Source organism: Malania oleifera, chromosome 4 (assembly GCF_029873635.1).
Source record: "Malania oleifera isolate guangnan ecotype guangnan chromosome 4, ASM2987363v1, whole genome shotgun sequence".
NCBI lineage: Eukaryota > Viridiplantae > Streptophyta > Magnoliopsida > Santalales > Ximeniaceae > Malania > Malania oleifera.
The window spans coordinates 75,402,774-75,428,735 of NC_080420.1; the positions used below are offsets into that span (position 1 = coordinate 75,402,774).

Here is a 25,962-nt window from a genome sequence, read left to right on the forward strand (position 1 = left end):
CAAACTAATATTCATTCAAGTGATTTAAACTAGCAAGTACCAATATTGCAATCTATGGATTCAAAAGGGTTATTCAAAGATGTGAATTAATTTATTAGCTAGGGTTCACAAAATAGGACAAGGATTCAAACACAAGTTGTTGAAATTACCAAGAGAATTGTTTGGATGACTTCATGTTATTCCACACGTAGTTAGATCACACCATAAATCCTTCGTACAAGCTTTGAAACACCAAGACGAATGCAACTATGTAGTGTCGCAGAAGTGACCGTGTGGGTATATGTTGGTGGTGGTCATGTGGTGTTGATGGAGGCTGTAAGAGTGCTAGATGGAGGAGGGGATAATGGAGTCTCTAGATATATTAGTGGTCTCTGACCACTTGATCTCTAGAGAGAATGCTTTAGCTTTGCACTACACACTCAGAAGGAGAGGAACAAGCTTTACAAGCTCAAACAAAGAAATGCTTCTTCTATATTCAACTTCAACTTCTTTCATCTTACAATGAGAAGGATATATATAGGCATAGCATAGGAGACAAAGCATTAAACACTCTTAACAACTCTCACGTTAGAAGACAACCTAACAACTAGCATGGGAAATAAAACATTAAACACTCTCAACAACTCCCAACCTAACACAATTAATACTTATTAAAAAAACAAGGAACTCCAACTCATAGGCACACAACTCAAGTTTAGTTGTCTTGCACTATTACATTTCAAATTTGAAACTCAAACATGTGCCAAAAGGGAAGGTCAAATCTGTATAGGGCCCATTGGGTCGTGTGGGGCCTATTAGGTCATGTGGGGCCCACATGGGTCTTGAGTTGGACTTTGCTTCAATACTTCACTTGGGTCTTTAAGAACCTAATAATCTTGAAATAACATATCCAAGCAAAATATAAACTCAACATGGTAACAAAGTCTTCCATAAAAGAAAGTCTTCCAATCACAAGAAGTAGACGATCTTCAATTGATCTCATGTGTTCCTGCAAAACAAATATAAACAATAGTGCACATCTGGAGGTCGTCCACGTGTCACCATGTTAGCAAAGGAGTGGGAATTAGGAGATCGTCCACATGCCACCAAATCAGCAAAAGAAAGGGGCATGGCATATTGATCCCCATCATTTCTCTTAGATCCAAAAGAACTCTTCTCCGAAGAATTTGTTGACCTGATAGGTCACACCCAGTTTTGATTGACAAATACTCTTGGTATTGATGGTTGTACTAAGGCTTGCATATAGGTTCACTGTACACGTGTATTCAGACTAAAAGACATATCTTGATGGTGTGTCGTGTTCGTTCCAAAGATTGAAGAATTGTGTGTTTTATTTGTATTCATTATTTCATTTCTTCATTCTAGGATGTAAATTTAATTATGGACTGTGCACTCCTATGACTTTTAATAATTTGCATCATGCATGATAGGTAGGTATGCTCAAATCGAACCTACTTTAGGTACCTACACAGACCATAGAAAGACCTTAGGGATCACCCTTCGGTCGACTGACACAAAAATTTTTTCAGTGTCCTCAAAATGAAAAAATACCTTGAAATGACCCTAGGACACTCACTCATGCACGTATATGAATGACTATTTGAAATGGGTGATTGAGTGCTTAAAATAGGAGCGAAATGCACAAAATGTGCACATTCAGTCGACCAAACTCCCATTTACAAAATGCCCCAGTCGACCGAACTTGGACCAGGTCAACAAGTTGACCATAGCTCGGTCGACCGAACTATTATAGTTTATTTGACCTCAATTGACCAAACACTACTGAAGTCAACTTTATTGACTTCCTGGTCGACCAAGAGAAAATTAAATTCCACCAACCTGGTCGACCGAGTTCCCACGTGTGGGAACTCAACAGTCTAGTCGACCGACTAGCTTTGTTCAAAATTAGCTTGGTCGACCAAATCTTGCAAAAGGGAAAATCGCCTTTGGATATACAAGTCCGGTCGACCGAATGAACAGTTCATTTTAGTCCCGATCGACCGAACCTTGCAAAGGCTTCGAACATATAAGTCCGGTTGACCGAACTCATGGTTCATTTCTTGCCCGGTCGACCGAACCTCAAGAACTTCGGTCGACTGAACTTGTTCTGGTCGACTGGTGCTCTTGGGTTGCCCCATAATTTTTACCATGGTTAACTTTTTTAAATGGGGTTAATTTAATTAAATAATACTAAAATTTTTATAATTATTCCATTTGTGTCCTTAATGGTCGTATTTTTGGGGAAGTCTATATATACCCCTTCATTTGGAATAATTAACAAGAGATTAGCTAGATCATTAAGGCCAAAATTCTCTCAAATTCAAAAATCATTTTATAGCCTATACTACTCCCATACACTTCAAAACTTTACTTTCCTTGATCATTCAAGTGTTGTGAGTATTTCTAACTCCATTATGCTTAATCTCACTAGCTAGAACTCTCACTTGTATTATTGCTTGACTGATTTTATTTGAGAGTTTAGCATTAAAGTTCTTCCACCGATTTCATTTGATAAATCTTGTGTGGGAATACTTTGAGGGTTGTCGTTCTTGCATTGTTATTGCAAGTTACCTAAACCTAGTTTTTGGTGTGCAAAAATCCTTTTCAAAAAGCTAGTCTTTCAAAAAAATCCACTATACTTTGTATATTGAAATATCATATTGAGTTTGTTTGATTTAATTTGCTTAGCATATTTGAAACCCTGATCTGATTTTGTTTTATTCACATACTGTGTTTCAAATCTTTCTTGAATATACACTCTAGATCTGAACTGAAAATTCATACTTAATTGAGTGTTTAGCATACGTTAAAGCACTGGGCATATTTACATATCATTCGTGCTTGCAATATTGATTGAGTTGTATTAGTGCATATATCTGCTTATCTAGAAGCGTATTTTTGTGTACACTTTTTATACACATTGGTTGTATTCCAAGCACGGGCCTGAAAAGGGAGACTAGCCTTGTGGAATAGTCCCGGATTGGCTTAGACCCGGTTAGGAAAGCTAGGTGTGCCATCCTGTTAAGGCGTGTTGGTTGAGGTCAGCCCCTTAAATTGACTTGGTTTGTTTAGGTGCCACTCCACCCATTTAAGTGAGCATTAGTGGTAATCCTTGTGCTGGTGTAGCCAAGGCGGAGACATAGGCAATTTGGCCGAACCTCAATAAAATATTGCGTGTATTGTTTACTTTTCGCACTTTACATTATTGCACGTGTATGTTTATTTGGTGATTGCGTAGACTAACCCTAGGCCGTATTACACTGCTGATTAAACCAGTTAACCTAGGCAATAAATTTTAAATACCCAATTCATCCCCCCTCCCCCCCTCTTAGGGTTGCACCAAAGCTAATAGAATTAAAAGTGATGTGCTGGGAATACAACTCTAGGTTGCAATGAAGGAGGTTTCCTTTCAGTATCCAGCTCCTCTCGGAAAGTGACTTATCTCTCCACTTAACCCAAAACTTTTGGAATGATCCTGCTCATAGGAATGTTGTCCTGTCATCCAAGATCTCATTAAGTTTCTTTGGTATGGGTAAAGGTTGAGGCAAAGATAACTCTAAGGTTTCTGGTTCAAGAGAAGTGGGAAATGAAGTAGGATCACATGCATGGTTAAAATTTGAAGGTTCCACAAAAGATGTTGCTTTAAGAAAATGGGTTAGATTTTCAACATTAAATATAGTGCTTATGCCAAAATCAATAAGAATATTAAGCATGTAATCATTAGAACTAATTTTCGTTAAAACTTTGAATTCTTCCATCTTTTTAGCATGCAACTTTCTTACATTTTCTAATGGAATCCACTCAGGACGAATGTGGACCATAACCACATCGCCTTCTGAAAATTTATGCAACTTGCAATGTACGTCAGCACTAGATTTATAATGTTCTTATTCAAATTAATTTTCATTCTTATGTCAGAGTGTAGATCATGTATATTCTTTGAAAATGTATCAAACTTCTCACACACTCTAGACTTAGATGGTATATTAGGCAAACATGAATAAGGAACAAGGATAATGACATGTTCAATCTCTTTTATGGAAGGTAACTCACTAGGTGGCTTAGAGCTAAAATCCTTAAACTTGGAACGTGTGGATAATACTTCTAGTGGTGTTCCCTTCTTAGGAAGGGGTATTTTTAGTCTCACAAGTTTCTAACTTTTCCTTCTTCCTTTTCTCACCATCTTAACTATCAAGTGCCAAGTTCCTAATAGGACATTTTTTTGGAAAAGTGTCCTTATTCATGGCACCTAAAGCACACTGCACTGCTAGAACTCTGGTAGGAGGATCCAGTCATGGGTGCGTTTCCTTTGTCCATAAGTTCATGGACTATGGGATGGCTCCCATGGGAGGCAACTTGACTTGATCTTGCTGGTTGAGACTTGTTACATCTCTCTACCCTTCAAGAGTGTGGCTTATTTGAAGGGGGGCCAAACCATTTTCCCAGAGGCCCTTTATTCATTTGCTCAAAGTCATGAGCTAAATTATAGGCTTGTTCAAGGGAATCAATGTGATGGGGAAACAATTCTCTCCTTAGTTCAAGCTTTAATCCTATGCAAAATCGGGATATCTGTTGACTAACAGTCGTATAGACACCGCATCTTATAGACAGCTCATCCAATTGACTTATGTAGTCTAAAACAGTCATGCTACCATGGTGCAAGCAGTAAAGCTGATCCATAAGGCACTTTTTACAGCTAAGGGGTACATACTTCTCCTTTAACCTATCCTTCATAAGATCCCAATGCTCAATGGATCTATGATCTAACCTCGCTTTCTGCCTCTCAATATTCATCCAATGGAGCTTGGCTTGCTCATTTAGCCTCATTTGTGCAAACTTAACCCGATGTGGGTCATTCATATTATACCAATCAAAATAGGAATTCATCCTAGTCAACTAATCTTGGAAGACTTTTGGGTCAATCTGCCAATCATAAGTGGGGGCATCTATCTTTACTTGCCTCATTACACCCTCGTAAGGATCACAATGGTCCCTTCGATAAGATCTCCTAATGTGAAGGTCATCAACATCATAGTCCTCATCATCCCAATATTGGGTATAAGGCTCATAATGTGGGGGTCTCCTAAAAAAAGTCATCTAGGCGATTCACTCGCCTTTGTGGAGGGAGGGAAGGTCTTTCTCTACAAGGCATAGGTGACTCTATAATGACCTGCTTAGCTTACTACACAATAAATCATAGATAATATAGTCAACTGAACCCATGCGTTACGGGGACACGCCTATCATACACAGCAGAAACCTAAGCAGCAGTAAATATAAATTACATTCACCAAACCATATAGTGCGTAATACCAAAGTTAACTACAATCCACAATAATAATGTACTTATATACAATCCCCAAAACATCCAAAAAAATAACTAGGATCCCACAACAAAAATCTCATCATCCTAGTTCAAACTTACCCTCCTAACAAGGCAGCACAACGAACTCAACGGCGGTCTCGATCCACCGGTCTTTCGGGGTTTCCTGAAAATTATTTAACTTGGGGTGAGATACCTCTCAGTAAGGGAAAATAAACTAAATATAACTGTGTGGCAACATGAATATTTTATGCTATAGTAGATATACAGTACATTTCATATACTAGAAAAACATTGATCATAACATAGTTGAGTAAATGTATAGTTTCGTAATTCTAATAAATCATACTGTTCATGAATTTTCTAATATAACTAATAATACTGAAATTTGCCTAGGATGTATAACTAGCTGATGTCATATATTACCCCCCATAACGGGTCATGCAACCCGAAGGCAGGACTCGACAATGGCTGGCCGACTACTGCCGAGTCAAAAATGTTTGTAAGTACGATGGGCCCGCTGCACCCTGGTCCGGACTGCCAAGTGGACGACTAAAACTCTTCACTAAAACCACATCGACTATCCATCTCCCACCCCCTCTACTTACAGGGGCGATTAGCACAAGTTTGAACTGTAATAATCTGATATGTATAGCTACAGTACTATGCCTCTAAAAATGAACTGAACTATCATCTGGGTTCTAAAAACATATAATACATGATAATATACCATTTAACATAAATAGATTGATAGCATTTTCTGTAATAACATAAATAAATATGGTCTTGCACCGATTACATTCATATTTGCGGCCTTGCGCTGAAATCATTCATAAATACGGCCTTACACCGAAATCATACATAATACATGGCCTTGCGCTAGCTATCAATCACAGCCTTGCGTCGAACATTTTATACATATTAATCTGAATAAATATATTATTTATCATGTATTCTACAATCATAATGTATTGTATTATTTTATAATTCCTGATAATCACTTAAATAAACTTTATCTGTAAAATTACCTTAACATGACATAATTTGTGTAAAATAATATTCATGCCACACAATGCTAAATAAAACCATACATTCTACTCTGAAATCATATTTTCTAGAATTTTATACTAAAAACATACATTTTAGTGTAATAACAGTATGTTCCCAAATATACATTTACTCAAAAATACTCAGATATAATACATGCTTTATGAACATAAATCTGCTAATAATTTAATAATAATTTTCATGAAAAATTACTGCTTTAATTTATTTCCTTACTAGACAACTGAAAAAAGCCCCTAAAATAAACTAGTCTTGCACCCGCAGGGTTCCCCGTTCAACACCCTGAAAACAACATCTTTCAGAACTAAATTTTAGTATTTTTCCGTGTACAACATTTCCTATAACTATGAAAAAGCCAAATTTCTAATAAATAGTTTTACCTTGAATTTGGGATGAATTCCAAGGTAGCCCTACCGACGATCCACTCTAGCAGATTTGTAAAGAACTTCCCCATGAGTGTCATGGCGGCTTCAAATTGTCGAACCAGCGAGAATACGGCCCGAAATCTTAGAGAGAAGGGATAAGGAACTAACTGAGGAGAGAGGGAGTGATTTACGCATGAATTTAATCTAAAAATGAGGTTTAGGCTTATTTATACCCTGGCCTTCGTCGATGAGCCATGTCACTTCGTCGACGAGGTCAAAAAGGAAATTCGTCGACGAATTCTTACTCCTCGTCGATGAAATTTAGAATTGCGGATTATCCTCTCAGTATCTTCTCGTCGACGTGACACGTCCCCATCGACGATCTCTTTATGTGTTCTCGTTAACAAATCCCCTGTGTTCGTCGATGAGACCCTGTATATTTTCCTTCTCTAATTCCTTTTCCCTCTCCTCCTCCTATTATTAAATTACAATAATTATTCAGGTCTCTACATTCTCCCCTCCTTATAAAATTTCGTCTTTGAAATTTACTATTCATATGATTCATCATCCCTTTAAAAATAAACGGTCTACTTATTTTATTACTTACCCTCACTTATGGCGAAGGAATACCGTGGTTACATTCCAAGTTCTGGGAGATTATATATATAAAATAAAATTCCCCCAAAACTAAAATATTACTTACTAACTAAGTTACTACAAGTACCTGCAAAAGACACATTGCATAACTATTTATATTTTACCTGGTTATAGTTAAACTTCTTGGGATAATTGCAAGTATTTCCGTCTTATCTGTTCCTTGAGCTCCCAAGAAGCCTCTTCTATTGCATGATTTTTCCACAAACCTTTACCAGAGAAATCTTCTTATTACGCAATTCATGTTCCTTCCTGTCCAGAATCTAACTGGTACCTCCTCATAAACTAGTGAATCTCTAACTTCTAATTTTCCATAACTGATTACATGAGAAGAATCTGAGACGTATTTCCTTAACATGGAAACATGAAATATATCGTGTATCATGGACAACAGAGGTGGTAAAGCTAACCTGTAGGCAACCGACCCCACTTTCTCTAGAATCTCAAACGGACTGATGAACCTAGGGCTAAGTTTACCTTTCCTTCCAAATCTCATAACCCCTTTTAATGGAGCTATTTTTAAAAAATACATGGTCACCAATATCAAATTCCAATTTCCTGCAGCGATTATCAGCATAACTCTTATGTCGGTTATGAGCTGCACTGATTTCATCTCTAATGAGCCAAACCTTATCGTACGCTTGTTGCACTAACTCTGGTCCCACAACTCGCCGCTCACCCATCTCGTCCCAATATAAAGGAGAACAACATATCCTATCGTACAGTACCTCAAACGGTGTCATACCAATACTGGTCTGATAATTGTTATTATACGCAAACTCTACCAGCGGCATAAACTGACTACCCCCAAAGTCTTGCATGCATGCTCGAAGCATATCTTCTAATATCTGAATCGTCCTCTCAGTCTATCCGTTTAACTAAGGATGGAATGTCGTGCTGAAAAATAACTAAGACCCTAGCCTAGAGCTTCCTGCAAGCTCCTCCAAAAACGTGACATGAAACGTAAGTCTTGATCTAAGACTATAGACACTGGCACTCTATGAGAACGGACTATCTCCTGAATATAAATTTTCACCAAACTATTAATGGAATAGTTGATCATGATAGGTAGGAAATGGGCGATCTTAGTCAACTGATCTACAATCACCCAAATTGCATTCTAGCCATGCAATGCCGATGGCAGCTCTGAAACAAAATCCATGGATATATGATCCCACTTTCACTCTGGGATAAATAGCAGCTGCAACTGACCTGCCGGCCTCTGGTGTTCAGCTTTTACTTGCTGGCACATCAAACACTATGCTACATATTCAGCGATCTCTTTCTTCATACTGCTCCACCAATAAAACTCTCGCAGATCTCTATACATTTTTGTACTGCCAGGATGAACCGTGTATAAAGATTTGTGAGCCTCCTCTAAGATGGTCTTCCTGATATTAGCATCAGCAGGAACACACAATCTGGAACAGAACCGCAGGGCTCCATCATCTTTAAATCAGAATTCCTCTCCTTGACCAATTTGTACTCTGACCATCACCTCTACTAATTCTGAATCTTCCTTCCGTGCAGCTTTAATCCTTTCCTGCAAAATAGGCTGCACCACTAAACTAGCAATACATGCCTGAGGGTCACTTTCGACTAATTCTATGTCGAGTTTCTCCAGATCCATTATAATTGGATATTGAATCTTCATAGTTGTCAACGCTGATCCCACAAATTTCCTGCTCAGTGCATCAGCCATCACGTTTGCTTTTCCTAGGTAGTAACTAATAGTGCAATCAAAATCTTAAATTGTCTCCAACCACTTTCTCTGTCTCACATTCAATTCCTTATAAGTGAAGAAGTACTTTAAACTCTTATGGTTAGAGAAAATTTCAAATTGCTCACCATACATGTAATGCCTCCAAATTTTCAATGCATGTACTACTGCAGCCAATTCAAAATCATGGGTAGGGTAGTTATTTTCATATTCTTTCAATTTCCTGGAAGCATACGCTACCACCCTACCATGTTGCATCAATACACAGCCAAGTCCCTTCAAGGACACATTTCTATAGATAACATAACCTTCACTCCCTGACGAGATGACCAGTACTGGTGCCGTGACAAGCCTCTACTTCAATTCCTGAAAACTCTGCTCACAACTATCATCCCATTCAAATCTGGTGTTCTTTCTAGTCAATTATGTTAGAGGCCCTGATAACGCTAAGAATCCCTCAACAAAACGATGGTAATAACCAGCTAGCCCCAAGAAACACTCAATCTCCTAGACGTTCCTCTGTCTAACCCAATTCACTACCGCATCAATTTTACTAGGATCCACAAAAATTTCGTCCCTTGAGATAACGTGCTCCAAAAACACAATTTTCTCAAGCCAGAACTCACATTTACTGAACTTGGCATATAGCTTCTTTTCCCTGAGCATTTACAAAACTTGCCTCAAATGTATCTCATGCTCCTCATAACTCCTCGAATAGACTAGTACATCATCAATAAAAACAACAACAAACTGGTCTAAATATGGGTGGAAAATCATATTTATCAAATCCATAAATATTGTAGGAGCATTCGTCAGACCAAATGGCATAACAAGAAACTCGTAATGCCCATACCTAGTCCTAAAGGCCGTCTTCGATACATCTTCTGCCCTTACCTTTACTTGATGATAGCCTGATCTGAGATCAATCTTAGAATACACCCGTGTACCCTGGAGTTGGTCGAATAGATCATCAATACGAGGTAGAAGATACTTGTTATTGATTGTCACCTTATTAATTTCCCTATAACCTATACACATCCTCATAGACCCATCTTTCTTTTTCACAAATAGCACTAGAGCTCTCCACGAAGATACACTAGGCCGTATAAAACCCTTATTAAGCAAATCTTGTAACTGATTCTTTAATTCTACCAACTCTGCTGGTGTCATTCGATAAGGTGCTTTAGAGATCGGCGCTATACCTAGAAGAAGATCAATGGGAAAATCTACCTCACGATCAGGTGGCAAACCTGGTAATTCATTTGGAAAAACATCTGAAAATTCTTTCGCTACTGGCGTACTAGCAAGCTTCAATTCATTCCCTAATCTTTCCTTTATAAAGGCCACAAATCCCTGACAACCACTCAGGAGCAGTCTCCTCGCCTGAACAGCTGAAATCATCTGAGGTAGAGATTACACTCGTGATTCTATAAATCTAAATTCTGGTCTTCCTGAGAGTCTGAATATCACTTCTCTCAAATGGCAATCTATACTGGCAAAGTTAGCTACTACCCAATCCATGCCAAATATGACATCAAGCTCATGCATGTCCAGCACTATCAAATCAGCAGACAAAATTCTCCCATGAATATCAACTGGACAGCTACGAAGCACCCTACTACACCTCAATGCTAACCCAGTCGATGTAGTCACTAATAGTTTGATATCTAATAATTGTGTGTTTGCCCCACATAATTTAATACACCCCAAAGAAAAAAATGAGTGTGTGGCACCTGAATCAAATAATGTAATGACTTTAAACGAAAACATACTAACCATACCTGTCACCACATCACCGGCTGTCTCGGCATCACCCGGTGTCAAAGCAAAAATCTTGGCTGGAGCCATATTCCTCTACTGGCCTCCACGTGGCACCTAATAGCCTCCTTGAGTAGGTCTAGGAGCGGGAGCAGCACCAATATGAGCCTTACAATATCTCATCACATGCCCTGGCTCCCCACACTAGTAGAAAATATCTCGCCCAGCACGACACTCCCCCGAGTGCCTCTTCCCACAAGTCGGGCAAACTAGAAGTGGCTGCATACCCTGAAAATCACGATTCCATGTCTCCTGCTCCCAGTCTCTGTAGTAGTCACCTCTCTTCCATGAACCCCGCCTAGACCCCTGCTAGGAACCAGACAGCATGGATCTCTTTTTCTGTCTCTGCTCCTCAGTCTCCAATCGCTCTCCAATTTCTGCTATAGTGGCCCTATCCACCAACTCAGTAAAATCCTGCAACTTTAGAATTGACACCTGCTTATATATTTTTCTCCTCAGACCTCTTTCAAACTATCTTACCTTTTTCGTCTCATCTAGAATAATGTACGGGGTGAAGCGAGATAGTTCAATAAACCTCGCTACGTACTGCTACACTGTCTGTTGTCCCTACTTCAGATTCAAGAACTCCTCTATCTTAGCTTCCCTGGACGAGGTTAGAAAGTACCTATCGAAGAATATCTCCTTAAATTGTTCCCATGTCATCTCCACAGGTTCTGTCCTCTGCTACTGTAGGAGTTTCATTGTCGTCCACCATCTCTCGGCCTCTCCAGTCAATTTATATGTAGCAAACAGCACCGTCTTATCCTCAGTACACTGTAGCACTACAAACACTTTCTCAATCTCCTGCACCTTGTTTTTAGCGACTGCAGGATCGGTTCCTCCTAAGAAAATCGAAGGATTCATCTTAATAAACTTATCAATCGAGCTATCGTGGCCTGTAGACGAACCAACCTATTCTCCAGAGCTCTTAGCAATTTCAGCCATGACTTGTTGAGCCACGCTACACAATACTGCATCTGAATCACCACCTGCAGCGCCTGAGGGCCCAGCACCCTCATTACCACTAGTATGGGCACTATTGCCTCCAAGGTCCATCTTGAAAAATAATAAAATTAACTTAGGACCTTTATTACCATAACATAACATCCAACTAGTATAAAATATCCTTAACTAATTCATCTCTTCTGATCTTAATTCAAGATTCAATCTTGCAACCTAGATACCTAACCCGACGATAGTTTACCATGGCTTTTCTAAAATCGTCACCCCAGGAAAATTACACAAACCATCACGGAAATCCTGTATCTATACTACAAAATCAGATCTCAAATTCCCTTATCTTATACTCTGGTACCATTATTGCTGCATTCTAGAGTCTACAAAACCTAACATCCTAGGCTCTGATACCAAACTACAACGACCTTCTTAACTTACTACACAATAAATCATAGATAATATAGTCAACTCGAACCCGTGGGTTATGGGGACATACATGTCATACATAGCAGAAACCTAAGCAGCAGTAAATATAAATTACATTCACTAAACCATATAGTGCATAATACCAGAGTTAACTACAATCAACAATAATACTATATTTATATACAATCCCCAAAACATCCAAAAATATGACTAGGATCCCACAACAAAAATCTCATGATCCTAGTTCAAAACTTACCCCCCCCCCCTAACTGGGCAGCACAACTAACTCAACGGCGGCCTCAATCCGCCGGTCCTTCTGGGTTTCCTGAAAATTATTTAAATTGGGGTGAGACACCTCTCGATAAGGGAAAATAAATTAAATACAGCTGTGTGACAACATGAATATTTTAAGCTATAATAGATATACAGTACATTTCATATACTATAAAAACATTGATCATAACATAGTTGAGTAAACGTATAGTTTCGTAATTCTAATAAATCATACTATTCATGAATTTTCTGATGTAACTAATAATATTGAAATTTACCCAGAATGTATAGTTAGCTGATGTCATGTATTACCCCCATGACAGGTTGTTCAACCCAAAGGCAGGACCTGACAATAACTGGCCGACCACTGCCAAGTCAAAAATGTCTATAAGTACGATGGGTCCGCCACACTCTGGTCCGGACTTCCAGGTGGACGTCTACAACTCTACACTGAAAGTCACATCGACTATCCATCTCCCACCCACTCTACTTGTAGGGGTGGTTAGCACAAATCTGAACTGTAATAATCTGATCTGTATAGCTACGGTATCGTGCTCCCGAAACTGAACTGAACTATCATTTGGGTGCTAATAACATATAATAGATAATAATATACTATTTAATGTAAATAGATTGATAGCATTTTCTGTAATAACATAAATAAATGCGGCCTTGCGCCAATTACTTTCATATCTGCGGCTTTATGCCAAAATCATTCATAAATACGGCCTTACACCGAAATCATACATAATACATGGCCTTGCGCTGGCTATCAATCACAGCCTTGCGTTGAACATTTTATACATATTAATCTGAATAAATATATCATTTATCATGTATTCTACAATCATAATGTATTGTATTATTTTATAATTCCTGATAATCATTTAAATATACTTTATCTGTAAAATTACCTTAACATGACATAATTTGTGTAAAATAATATTCATGCCACACAATGCTAAATAAAACCATACATTCTACTCTGAAATCATATTTTCTAGAATTTTATACTAAAAACATACATTTTAGTGTAGTAACAGTATTTTCCCAAATATACATTTACTCAAAAATACTCAGATATAATACATGCTTTATGAACATAAATCTGCTAATAATTTAATAATAATTTTCATGAAGAATTACTGCTTTAGTTTATTTCCTTACTAGACAACTGAAAAAAGCCCCTAAAATAAACTAGTCTTGCACCCGCATGGTTCCCCGTTCAATACCCTGAAAACAACATCTCTCAGAACTAAACTTTAGTATTTCTCCGTGTATAACATTTCTTACAACTATGAAAAAGCCAAATTCCAAATAAAAACCCTTACCTTGAATTTAGGATGAATTCCAAGGTAGCCCCAACGATGATCCGCTCCAGTAGATTTGTAGAGAACTTCTCCAAGAGTGTCGTGGTGGCTTTAGATCATCGAACCGGTGAGAATTTGGCCCGAAATATTGGAGAGAGAGAGAGAGAGAGAGAGAGAGAGAGAGAGAGAGAGAGAGAGAGAGAGAGAGAGAGAGAGTGATTTACGTATGAATTTCATCTTAAAATAAGGTTTAGGCTTATTTATACCCTGGCCTTCATCAATGAGTCACATCACTTCGTCGATGAGGTCAAGAAAAAAATCCGTCGACGAATTCTTACTCCTCGTCGACAAAAATTAAGAACTGCGAATTATCCTCTCGGTATCTTCTCGTTGTTACGTGACACGTCCCCGTCGACAATCCCCTTATGTGTTCTCGTTGACGAATCCCCTGTGTTCGTCGACGAGACCCTGTAAAATTTTCTTCTCTAATTCCTTTTCCCTCTCCTCCTCCTATTATTAAATTACAGTAATTATTTGGGTCTCTACATGCTCTCTCAACATTAATCCAATGACCTTGGTAAGGATTTCCGACTTGAGTAGACATCCTAGGGTTTGGGGAAAGGTACGTACAACACTAGGGAAGCCTTTAGAATGGTGTTTGGTCATACAAAGTAGGGTCAAACCTAAACCTAACCTAACTAAGTTCCAAATATCCAAAATTCAGAATAGAGGTGGGTTGTTTTGGGAAAAATCGTCGACTATTTTCCTTAAACCTTCGACTGTTTCAAACAAACTGAAATCCTACAAGCTGCAAATGGATGGGCAATTTCACCCGCGAACGCCTTTCAGCATTTAGAGCATAACTTTTGTTAGAAAACACCCAAATAGGGCAATCTTAGTTTCAAAATAAAGCTAAGAGAATTTTACACACCTTTTTTGTTCAAACATTTTGATGATGGGAAGGTTTTGATAGAGAAAATTGCACATTCATTTGGCGGCAGAAAAATGAATATGTTGGGACTTAGAGGATTCACCTAATTCGACCTAGGCTCTGATACCAAGATGATATAGGACGGGAATGGTCGACCTATGTCCTACGATTCAACCCTCACACAAGCGCATACACTCAAAACACTTTAACTTAAGAATTAAATCAACCAAACATAAATGCCATAAATCATGTTTTAGTTCACATGTACAAGGATTTTGAAAAGGTGTATGACTTGTCCAGCAATTAAGTTCCAACTGGTTCTTTCACAAAGGAATCAAGTTATATACTGAAAGGTTGCTATTTCAAAGATTTAAGAATATAAGTTCTATGTTAGCCAACTAATATTCATTCAAGTGATTTAAACTAGCAAGTACCAATGTTGCAATCTATGGATTCAAAAGGGTTATTCAAATATGTGATTTAATTTACTAGCAGGGGTTCATAAAATATAACAAGGATGTAAAGACAAGTGTTAAAATTACCAAGAGAATTGTTTGGATGACTTGACGTTGTTCCACACGTAGTTAGATCACACCGTAAATCCTTCATACAAGTTTTGAAACACCAAGACAAACACAGCTATGGAGTGTCAGGGAAGTGACCGTGCGGGTGTATGTTGGTGGTGTTCATGTTGTGTTGATGGAGGCTGTGAGAGTGTTAGGTGGAAGAGGGGATGATGGAGTCACTAGATAGTTTAGTGGTCTCTCACCACTAGATCTTTGGAGATAACACCGTAGCCTCACACTACTCACTCAAAAAGAGGGGAACAAGCTTTACAAGCTTAAGTAAAGAAATGCTTCTTCTATATTCAACTTCAACTTCTTTCATATTACAATAAGAAGGATATATATATATATAGGCATAGCATGGGATACAAAGCATTAAACACTCTCAACAACTCTCACACTAAAAGACAACCTAAAATCTAACATGGGAGACAAAGATTTAAACACTCACAACAACTCTCAACCTAACACAATTAATACTTACTAAAAAACAAGGAACTCCAATTCATTGGCACACAACTCAAGCTTAGTTGTCTTGCACTATTAAAATTCAAATTTGAAACTCAAACTTGTGCCAAAAAGGAAGGTCAAATCTGTATAGGGGCCATTGGGCTGTGTGGGGCTCACATAGGTCTTGAGTTGGACTTTGCTTCAATACTCCACTTGGGACTTCAAATATGGTCTTTAATTCCCTAATAATCTTGAAATAACATATCCAAGCAAAATATAAAGTCAACATGATAACAAAGTCTTCCATCAAAGAAAGACTTCCAATCACAAGAAGTAGATGATCTTCAATTGATCTCATGTGTTCCTGCAAAACAGATATAAACAATAGTAGACATTTGGAGGTTGTCCACGTGTCACCATGTCAGCAAAGGAGTGGACATCGGGAGGTCGTCCACGTGTCACCAAATCATCAAAAGAAAATGGTATGACATATTGATCCCCATCATCTCTCCTGGGCCCAATGTTGCAATTTATGGATTCAAAAGGGTTATTCAAATATGTGATTTAATTTACAAGCAAGGGTTCACAAAATATAACAAGGATTCAAACACAAGTGCTGAAATTGCCAAGAGAATTGTTTGGATGACCTGACATTGTTCCACACGTACTTAGATCACATTGTAAATCCTTCGTACAAGCTTTGAAACACCAAGACAAACGCAGCTATGGAGTGTCGGGAAGTGACCATGTGGGTGCATGTTGGTGATGGTCGTGTGGTGTTGATGGAGGTCATGAGAGTGTTAGATAGAGGAGGGGATGATGGATTCACTAAATAGATTAGTGGTCTTTCACCACTTAATTTCCAGAGAGAACGCCGTAGCCTCGCACTACTCACTTATAGGGAGAGGAACAAACTTTACAAGTTCAAGCAAAGAAATGCTTCTTCTATATTCAACTTCAAGTTTCTTCATATTACAATGAGAATGATATATATATATATATATAGGCATAGCGTGAGAGACAAAGCATTAAACACTCTCAACAACTCTTACACTAAAAGACAACCTAAACTCTAGCATAGGAGACAAAGATTTAAACACTCACAACAACTCTCAACCTAACACAATTAATACTTACTAAAAAACAAGGAACTCCAATTCATTGGAACACAACTCAAGCTTAGTTGTCTTCCACTATTACAATTCAAATTTGAAACTCAAATTTGTGCCAAAAAGGAAGGTCAAATTTGTATAGGGGTCATTGGGCTGTGTGGGGCCCACATAGGTCTTGTGGACTTTGCTTCAATACTTCACTTGGGTCTTCAAATATGGTCTTTAAGACCCTAATAATCTTGAAATAGCGTATCCAAGAAAAATATAAAGTCAGCAAGATAACAAAGTCTTCCATCAAAGAAAGTCTTCCAATCACAAGAAGTAGATGATCTTCAATTGATCTCATGTGTTCCTACAAAATAGATATAAACAATAGTGGACATTTGGAGGTCGTCCACGTGTCACCATGTCAGCAAAGGAGTGGACATCGGGAGGTCAACCACATGTCACCAAATCAGCAAAAGAAAGGGGTATGGCATATTGATCCCCATCAATGAGAGGGTATGACTTCAAATTGCGCAGAAGAACGAAAATTTTGCTTCCCAAGGCAATAAAGGGCGAGGGCATGTCAACTTTGAACTTGGAGATTAGGTTTGGGTTCACTTGCGCAAAGAAGATTCCCAACCCATAGAAGGAATAAATTGCATCCTCGAGGAGATGGACCTTTTCAAATCCTTGAGAAAATAAATGATAATGCTTATAAAGTGGGTCTTCTAGGAGAGTATAATGTCTCTGCTACTTTCAATTTTTCAAATATTCTCACTTTGATGCAGGTGGCGATTCGAGATCAAATCCTTTTAAGGAGAGGGGGAATGATGGGCACCATGGTAGATTGAGTCTTAAAGATCCCTTGCAAGTTCCAAATGTGCCAATCACAAGGTCAATAGCTAAGAAGATCAAGGAACCAATGCAAGGATTGGTGCAATCCACTTGAGTCTAGTTTGCAAATTTATCGAGTAAGACCCCAACATTCAAGATGGGCTTGAAAGAAGAAGAACCAGCTTTAATCTATGTGATACAAGCTATAGAGGGGGAGGGGCGGCATAGCCTAGTGGTTTAGTGTAGACTCTTTATTTCATTAAGTATAGGCATGTGGGCCTATTTTATGTTTCTATGGTTGCAGGCATTTTGGCCTATTAAATTCATTAAATGGACTTATTTGATTAGCTATAGGCGTGTATTTTATGGTGTTTTGGGCTTGAGATGATCGGCCCATGTCTTTTAATTAATGTAGGCCTTAGTTGGCCCTAGGGTTTCATGGAGGGGTTTAAAAACATACTTGTAACCGCATTCTCTATAAGTTGAACATGAATGAAGTTTTTCTTCATAGAGAATTTTTAGTTTTCTCTACTTGTTCTTGATTGAACTAAGAACTTATCAAAGGCAAACCCTTTGTGTCGTTCTCACCGAATCTAAGTTCTTGAAACAAGATTTCAACGAGTCTAGATCATCTTGACTTGATTCTTGGATTTCTTGGATAAGTTTTCAATTTGTTTGTGGGTTCAAGGGATTTCGATCTCATGGGTTCACATCATATAGTTTCTAAATCAAGTCTACGATGCTTCAAACCAATTGCCACAAATGCAAGAGTTGTAGTAAATCCACTTGAAAATGTCTTCAAATTGAGTTTTGATGAGTGGAAAGATGCAATAGTTGGGAATTTTCGTGGTAAATCACCACCTTACTCCCATGTATGGTTAGTAATTGATAAAGTTTGGGATAAGGTTGGCACGATTGAAATTTTCTCCTTGGCTATTGGAGAGTACATCTTCAAATTTAAGAATAAAGAAGGTAACTTTTGGGTCCTAGAAAATGGTCCATGGTTTAATAATTTGCTTTTCATCTATCCTTGGAATCCCACAGAAGAAGACAAGAAGTTTAAACTTAATAAAATCCCCAATATGTGTTAATTTTTTTTATATCCCTTCAGTTTACTAGACATCTATGAGGTTGAATTATATTGCTAGTGCCATTGGAGTTCCTTTTTTTCTTGATGGTGTAACAAAGAAAATGGAAATTTTACTTACTCAAGAATCTGTATAGAGATAGACTTAATTGATAGTCTTTCAGATTTTGTGGAGATCAGATCGCTTGTAGGGGATCCTATCAAAATAAACAAAAACTATGCTTGGAAACTAGATAAATGTTAGAATTGCTTGAGTTTTGGCCATTCCTCAAAAAAAAAAATGCATGGTAAAGAATATTTGGAGGAAGAAAGATTGTGAAAGATTGTGTTGATGTTGTGTCTAGTACAAAAGATGTTAAAGGCTTAAAAGCTATAAATGCCAAGGAAATGATAGAGAGAGATAGTAGAAGCTACCAACACAAACTTAAGAACTACTAATTTTACCCAAATAGTTTATATAAAAGAAAAGGAGGTTTTGAAATCAAATGTAGATTATGCTAATAAGACGATCTTTGAAGAAGGCCAGTGCTCGAAAATTTCAAATATTTGTATATCAGCCTTGAGATATTGACAAAAAAAATTTTCAATATTCTTAAGGAGGTAATGGAGGAGAATGAAAAAAATTGAAATGGCACTAGTTTAAAGTTGAAAGACATTGCTCCACAAAATAAAGGAAAAATCAAGGGCAAGAAATTTCAACTGTGAAAAAAAAAAAAAAAAAAGTAGAGTCAAAAGTGATTATTAATGTCTCTAAGGGAATCAAAAAGCTAACAAGGGTAGAACTTCAAAAGTTCAATATAAGTCAAATACAAATAAACAAGAATGTTGAAAATAATACCATTCAATATCAGAGGTCTAAATTACCAAATAAAACAAATTGTAATAAAAAATTATATCAAGTTTTCAAAGTGCTAGTTACTAGTATTATGGAGCACAAGGGAAAACTTGAGAACTTCTCTAGTCTCAAGATTTATTCATAAAGAATGGTGCCCTTTACATGATTATAATCACTCTAAAGCCAAGTAGAATTTGGATTGGATTTAATCCAAATATTATCAATGTAATTGAAGTTATAAAGTGTTCCCAACATATTTTTGTGTGTTTGTTTGTTGAATCTACTATGTATTGGTTCTCCTTCATATATCACTCTAATAGTCATGTTGAAAGAAGATAGATTTGGAGGGTTCTCATAAGTTTAGCCAACAAAATAAAAATATCATCCTTGGTTGTTGTTGGGAGATATTAATTTTATAAAACAAGCCTTTAAAAGCTCAAATGGCATCACTACTTGTAATTAAAATTCCTGAACAAGATTGGATGATATGCCTTCTACTGGACCTCAATAGACTTGGTCTATAAAAGGGGGGAATGCTTCGTAGCAAGAAAATAGGACAAGACTCTTGCTTCACTTTAGGCTTTTCTGAAATTTCCACGGAGGAGTTCAAAATTCCTTTCACCAGGGCTTTCAAATCATTGTACTAGTATTGTCATTATAAATCTTTGATTGATTCAAATGGAAGAAAGTTTCTGAATTTTGAAGGAATTTTTGTAGTGCTTATATCTTTCTACTCAAACCTTTTGGGAAAAAGGAATGAGGAAGTTATTAAATGTAATGCTGATTTTGTGAAAGTAGTGCTGAATTTTTCTTAGGATGAGGGTGCTAAAACTTTATTAAGTAAAAAGATTTGAGGGCAATGAAATTAGAAGAGCTCTATCCTCATTTTCTAATGATAAATATCTAGGCCTAGTTGAACTGATGTATTAAATGAACTGAAATAGATTGCATTGGCAAGAGGCAAGCACACCATGTGTATTGCTTCTTTTGGGGGGGTGGGGTGGTGTAGAAAGTAGAATTAGAGCAAAACAAGAATTCAATGCCATCAAATCCTCAAATCACTAAATTCAATACCCAAGACACTGGAATCCTGAGAAATTACAGGAATGCAACTATCAATGTTATCTGATTCCAAATGAATTTGAGTTGTACCAATTGTTACTCCGCATGGTCCTATTGTCTTGCCAGCAACCAAAAGAGAACAGTTCTCATAAAAATTATTACTAGGTGGTTGGTTTAACAAACAGGTTTTAGGAGCTGATAAGCTATGTTTCCTGTAAGTAAATCCTTCCTCGTCTTTGAAGACTAACATAAGACGATGTCGCCGGCCTAAAAGCTCTGAAACATATCTCATATCTCCCTTGGCGAGAGCATAGCGAACTCGAGTAGATGAAACTTGTCCCCTCTCCTTGGAATCCACAAAGCCTCTATTTTTTGAGTCTTGATACTTGTCCATAACAGAATTTATAATGTAAGCCCCCAGACCATACTCCTTGCACAGCCTCACCAGCTCTGATGCATCACCAGCAGCTTTATATCCAAACCGATAGTTTTGACCTATCATAGCCCATTATGGTACATTCTCTTTCAACAAAATCAAGCAATGTTCTTATGAAAAAAGGAATTCTTAAGAAATAACATCCTGATTCAAAAATGTACCTGCTACAAGCCCACGTATTCCAAACTCCTTTGATAACTTCTCAATGAATTGACGGGGTGTTAAATGTCGAACAGTTGAAAATTCAACTTCGAACTCCCCTGGAACCACACCGCCGCAATACGAGGCCCATGAGGAAAGAACCCGTCTCCGATCACATTTGGCAACTATTGGGGCCCTATTGTCAAAAAGGTTGCATAAAATTGTCATGAACATTTTCTTTTGATATTTGTTATCAAAGTAATTTATTGGACTAAGTAAAATATTTAGCAGAAAAACTGATGTGCAAGTAAATAAAGGGAATTGCAGATCGAAAAACAGCGTGGGGTGGTTCACATATTTTACTGATGCAGCACTATTAGGTATACTTTGTGGCGAAAAAAGGAGGGAATGTGGGAATTGTTAAGCGTGCTTGAATTAATTAAAAGCGGGTTGCCAGGTTCTCACCAACAAAGCCATATTAGAGGCATATTCTTATCCATGATGTCAAAAATCATTCTATCAACTTGTCTTCCTAATATTAAATATGTATTTTCCCCTTAACTTGATTACCTCTCTAATCTGATTTTTAAATAAAAACCACACATCCTTTATCCCGAAAAAAATGCAAATAAAATAAAAGGAATAAGTAAGAAAAAATTCCCAATGATGCTACATTGCTTGCTATGAGTGAAAAAGTGGCCGTAGTAGCGCTATTTTATAAGGTGATGTGTTGGCAATAAGATACAGTTTATTAAACACAGCACCAACAAAACATTATGGATTTTCCATAAACCTCCACCCTCAATGCCTCTAGAAAACCAGGAATGTAAATATCATCAGTGTCATTTTTTTCTTCCAAAATGAATTCAGTTACAATTCTTATTGCTAAGTGTCCTATTAATTTTAATGTTGGACACTATAGGTGATAGCCAATAACGACATATAACAAGCTTCATCTACAGTAATTTTACAAAACGGAATCAACCATATATGTGGTAAACTGAGCTAATATTTGAACAAAAGCAGTGTAATTTTCTACCAAGGTATTGATTAAAGCAGTGCTGCAAGTAAGATTAGGGAAAAATGCAATCAATAGCATAATATAGCCCTTTATTTAAGAAATATTACACATATCCAACAGCCATTTGCAAAAATCAACAGGGTGAGAAAATGAAATGTACAAAATCGTTCAATGGCATTTTTAGGAGTCAATATTGTCTTATTGATTTTGCATTAGTCAAGCCAATTGTAAAGGGTTACTCATATGTCAAATTTTGTCTCTTCTTGGGAATGCTAAAGAAAATAATCTTAATAACCATTGTAGGTGACATCTCCATGCCATTAATTAAATTGGTAATTAGACTATTAATTCCTAATTCGTTCAGAATTTACCTAATGAAGGTTTCAGATGTAGCTCAAGTTGTGAGGTCACTCATAGGTCGCCAACTCCCACCCCCTCTGGTATTTTTAGCAGGTGGTTAGGGGGCTGGTGCCTCCCCAACATACCCAAAAAATTTGGACCCTTCCCTTTTGTAAATCCACTTCTTGAGCTTTCATTTTGGTCCCCATTATTTGGTAAAAATAAGCCTCCCAAATCTCTTTCTAGAATGTCAAACAATCTTTTCATTAATATGGACAGCCCATTACTATTTTTTAGATATAGGGACACTTACGAGTAAAAGCATGGAAATTGGGGGCACAATGATTAGAAGAAAAATTAATATAATTTGCCTTCAAAAAACTAAGTGGGTGGGGGAAAAAACTAGAGAAATTGATAAATCAGGATTTAAACTTTGATACACTGAAAAAGAAAAACATAAGAATGGAGTAAAAATTATTGTAGACAAAAACTTAAAAATAAACGCCGTTGATGTAAACAAGGTAGGGGATAGAATTATAAAAATCAAGATGGTATTAGGCTAAGAGATAATAAATATCATTAGTACTTATGCTCCTTAAGTAAGCTTAACAGAAAATCTTAAGAAACAATTTTGGGAAAATATGAATAATATTATACAAGGCATACTAGGGACTGAGAAAATATTCATAGGTGGAGATCTAAATGGACACGTTGGAAAGGATAATAAATGTTATAAGAGGATACATAAAGGATATGGATATGGGGACTAAAATGAGCCTGGGGAGATGATTTTAGATTTCGCTATGTCATATGATTTAATTATAATGAATACTTGCTTTAAGAAGAGAGAAGAATACTTAATAACCTTTAAAAGTGGACAAAATAAAATTTAAATAGATTTTTTTTTTAACTAAGAGGGTATATTGTTTATCATGCAAGGATTATAAAGTAATTTTAGGTGAAAGTCTAACCACACAACATAGAGTCTTAGTGTTAGATATATGTATTAAAAAATGGAAGAAAAATGATAAAATAAACCAGTGTAAGAGAATTAGGTAGTGGAACCTAAAGGGAGAAAATATAACAAAATTTAAAGATAAAATGATCAAAGATGGGAATTGGACTATAGAGGATGAGATAAATACTAATACTCTTTGGAGTAGATTAGCTAACTCTATTAAAAAGATAGTAAAAGAGATTTTAGGTGAATCAAAGGGAAGATTGTCAAATAGCAAAGAAAGTTGGTGGTGGGATAAAGATGTCCAAAAAACTGTAAAGCCAAAAATAATTTGGTATAAAACATGGTAAAAATGTAGAAACATGGATAACTTTGAAAGGTATACAAAGGCAAGAAAAGATACAAAGAAGGCTGTTAGTAAAGCTAAACATAAATCATTTAATAGTTTGTATGATAAATTAGATACAAAAGAAGGGAAAAGAGATATATTTCAACTTGCCAAAGCTAGAGAGAGGAAGAGTAAAGACTTAGGAAATGTAAAATGTATAAAAACTGAGGATGATATTGTCTTGATTAAGGATGAAGACATAAAAGAAAGATGGCAAGGTTACTTTAGTAAGTTGTTTAATGAAACCACATAGAAAGCTTAAAACTTAGAATTGGCAAATGAGAAAAAGACTAAAAATATGAGATTTATTCACAAAATTAGAGTTAATGAAGTTTAAGTTTGCACAAAAAAGATGAAAAATAGAAAAGATATAAGACCGGATAACATCCCAATTGAAGTTTGGAAATGCTTAGATGGTAACGGAATTATATGGTTAACTAATTTATTTAACACAATTATAAAACTAGAAAATGTCTGATGAATGGAGGAAAAGCACTTTAATACTTATATACAAAAATGAAGGAAATATTCAAAATTGTAAAAACTATCATGGAATTAAACTTGAGTCATACGATGAAACTGTGAGAAAGGGTAGTTGAACAAAGATTAAGACTAAAAACAAGTCTTAGAAAATCAATTTGGTTTTATGCCTAGGAGATCTATTGCAGAAGATATATATCTTTTAAGAAGATTAATGGAAAAGTTTAGGGAAAAGAAGAGGGAGTTGCATATGGTATTTATTGACTTAAAGAAAGCATATGATAGGGTACCTATGAAAGTTCTATGGTGGGTTTTAAAGAAAAATGGTATATGCAGTAGGTATACTCATGGTCTTAAATTTCCACGAAATTATCGAAATTTTCTCCATCACCCTCGAAATCGAAATGGCAATCAATTTTCTTCTTATATAATTTTCATCGAAATCTCAACAAATCATTCAAAATTTATCGAAATCTCTATATTTTAGTAAAACTTGTTGAAATTTTAACTAAACAACGAAATTTCCTCAAAATTCAAAGGAGAGATTTAAAAGTGAGTGAAATTTCTCTCCTAATTTATTAAATTTATTTTTATCAAAAAACATATTATTACAAGTGCTTTTGAAATTATATGGAAAAATAGACTTACAACAACATTTTATTTAACCATTTATGTCTAAATTATAATTATTTGTATTATAAACAATATTTAAAAGAATTATAAATTTCATTTGTATTAACTGAATATGTTTAATGTACATTATTTTACAAATATGTTTGCAACACATACTATATTACAACTTTTTCACCTCATACACAACATAGATGTATTTAACTTGAAATATATTAGTCCTAAAGCTTACATTATTATGCCTGTTAACCATGTCTAAAGTTTCACAAAGAATTCCATGTTTTACTACTAATTTCCGTTATTTTTTCAAATCGAAATCAAAATTGACATCAAATTCTATACTTTTGGAGCTTCGAAATTTGAGTCGAAATCGAAATTTAAGACCTTGGGTATACTGATGTCATTAAGGATATGTACAATGGAGTAATGACTAGTGTAAGAAATTTAAACTATTATCTTTTTGCTTTGATGATGGACCAACTGACCAAGAGCATTCAAAATGAGGTTCCATGGTGTATGTTATTTGCAGATAATATTGTATTGATTAATGAAACTCAAGGCGGAGTAGAGGTTGAGTTAGAATTATGGGGAGAAGCTTTGGAATCTAGAGACTTTAGGATAAGAATCAGACAAAATATATGAAATGTAATTTCAGTAATTGTAGGAGGAATAGTAAAGATAAAGTTAAACTTGATGATGAAGAAATAAATAGCACTTGTTGATTTCGATACCTTGGATCTATTATGCTGAAGGAGAAATTGAAGATGATGTAATGCATAAAGTTAAAGCAGGTTGG

General features: G+C 36.4%; 1 protein-coding gene across 2 annotated transcripts in view; it reads right to left on the reverse strand.

Moving 5' to 3' along the window:
- Positions 1 to 20,746: 20,746 nt before the first annotated feature.
- Positions 20,747 to 25,962, reverse strand: part of LOC131154254 (FAD synthetase 2, chloroplastic) — a 28,188-nt gene continuing 22,972 nt past the window's right edge. Inside the window, exons 4-5 of one of the 2 annotated variants that reach the window (XM_058106908.1) lie at positions 21,371 to 21,546; positions 20,747 to 21,268 (exon numbers count right to left, since the gene is read on the reverse strand). In XM_058106908.1, coding sequence (XP_057962891.1) covers positions 20,757 to 21,268; positions 21,371 to 21,546 — 688 coding nt within the window. In that variant the 3' untranslated portion in view covers positions 20,747 to 20,756. The remainder of the gene's footprint in view (positions 21,269 to 21,370; positions 21,547 to 25,962) is intronic. The other variant, XM_058106909.1, reaches the window with a different exon arrangement.